A 761-nucleotide genomic window follows, 5' to 3' on the forward strand; every position below is an offset into this window, starting at 1 on the left:
AAGGTGCGTCGGATCATCCGTAAAATGGCGAATGCCTTTTGGGCCGATTTCTCATGGTGTAGTGAGAAGGACAAGTTTGAGGAGACCCAGATGCCCAAATCTTTTTTGGCATCTATCCTCCTGATGTTTTCTGGTCATTTTTCACCATGCATAACAAAGGCATTCGCTGAATCCCCTACAAGCGACACATGTACGCAATTTTCGCCATTCAGAGGAAGGTGCCAGTCCAACGACCACTGCTTGGCAACATTCACATCCATTTGGAGGGCACTGGCATTGGAACTCCAGGCTTTCAAGTCGTCCGCAAAATGTGGACATGGACTCGCAAGAACGTCTTGTCTACTGGAAGTAGATCAGTAACAGGAGTGGTCCAAGACGGAACCTTGAGGAACTCCAATGGAAACCGGCGCTGGAGAGGAATAGGTCGAGTCTATTCTCACTCGGAATGATCTGTCTGATAGGAACGCCTTGATCCAGCGAAGGATTTTCCCTTGAATCCCGTAAGACTCGATTTTGCGGGTAAGCGGGACGTGTGGGACCCTATCGAAGGCTTTTGAGAAGTCGGAAAATATGGCAAGGAAATGCCAAACAATTTACACATGTTGTTTCGTCAGTCGCTTGACGTAGGCTGCCTTCCCTCTGCTTGGAAGGAAGCGATTGTCACGCCAACCTACAAAACTGGTGACCGATCGTCGCCTGGCAGCTACAGGCCTATAAGCCTCACTAGCGTGCTGTGCAAGGTGATGGAACGCATTCTGAAG

General features: G+C 49.4%; 1 protein-coding gene across 1 annotated transcript in view; it reads left to right on the plus strand.

Moving 5' to 3' along the window:
- Positions 1–24: 24 nt before the first annotated feature.
- The window catches only part of T265_04864 (hypothetical protein), a gene marked incomplete at both ends in the record, with an annotated part of 45,930 nt that continues 45,193 nt past the window's right edge, over positions 25–761 (plus strand). Inside the window, 2 exons of the mRNA XM_009169718.1 lie at positions 25–348; positions 462–519. Of these exons, the coding sequence (XP_009167982.1) occupies positions 25–348; positions 462–519 (382 nt within the window). The remainder of the gene's footprint in view (positions 349–461; positions 520–761) is intronic.

Source organism: Opisthorchis viverrini (assembly GCF_000715545.1).
Source record: "Opisthorchis viverrini unplaced genomic scaffold opera_v5_84, whole genome shotgun sequence".
In the NCBI taxonomy this organism is placed as follows: Eukaryota; Metazoa; Platyhelminthes; class Trematoda; order Opisthorchiida; family Opisthorchiidae; genus Opisthorchis; species Opisthorchis viverrini.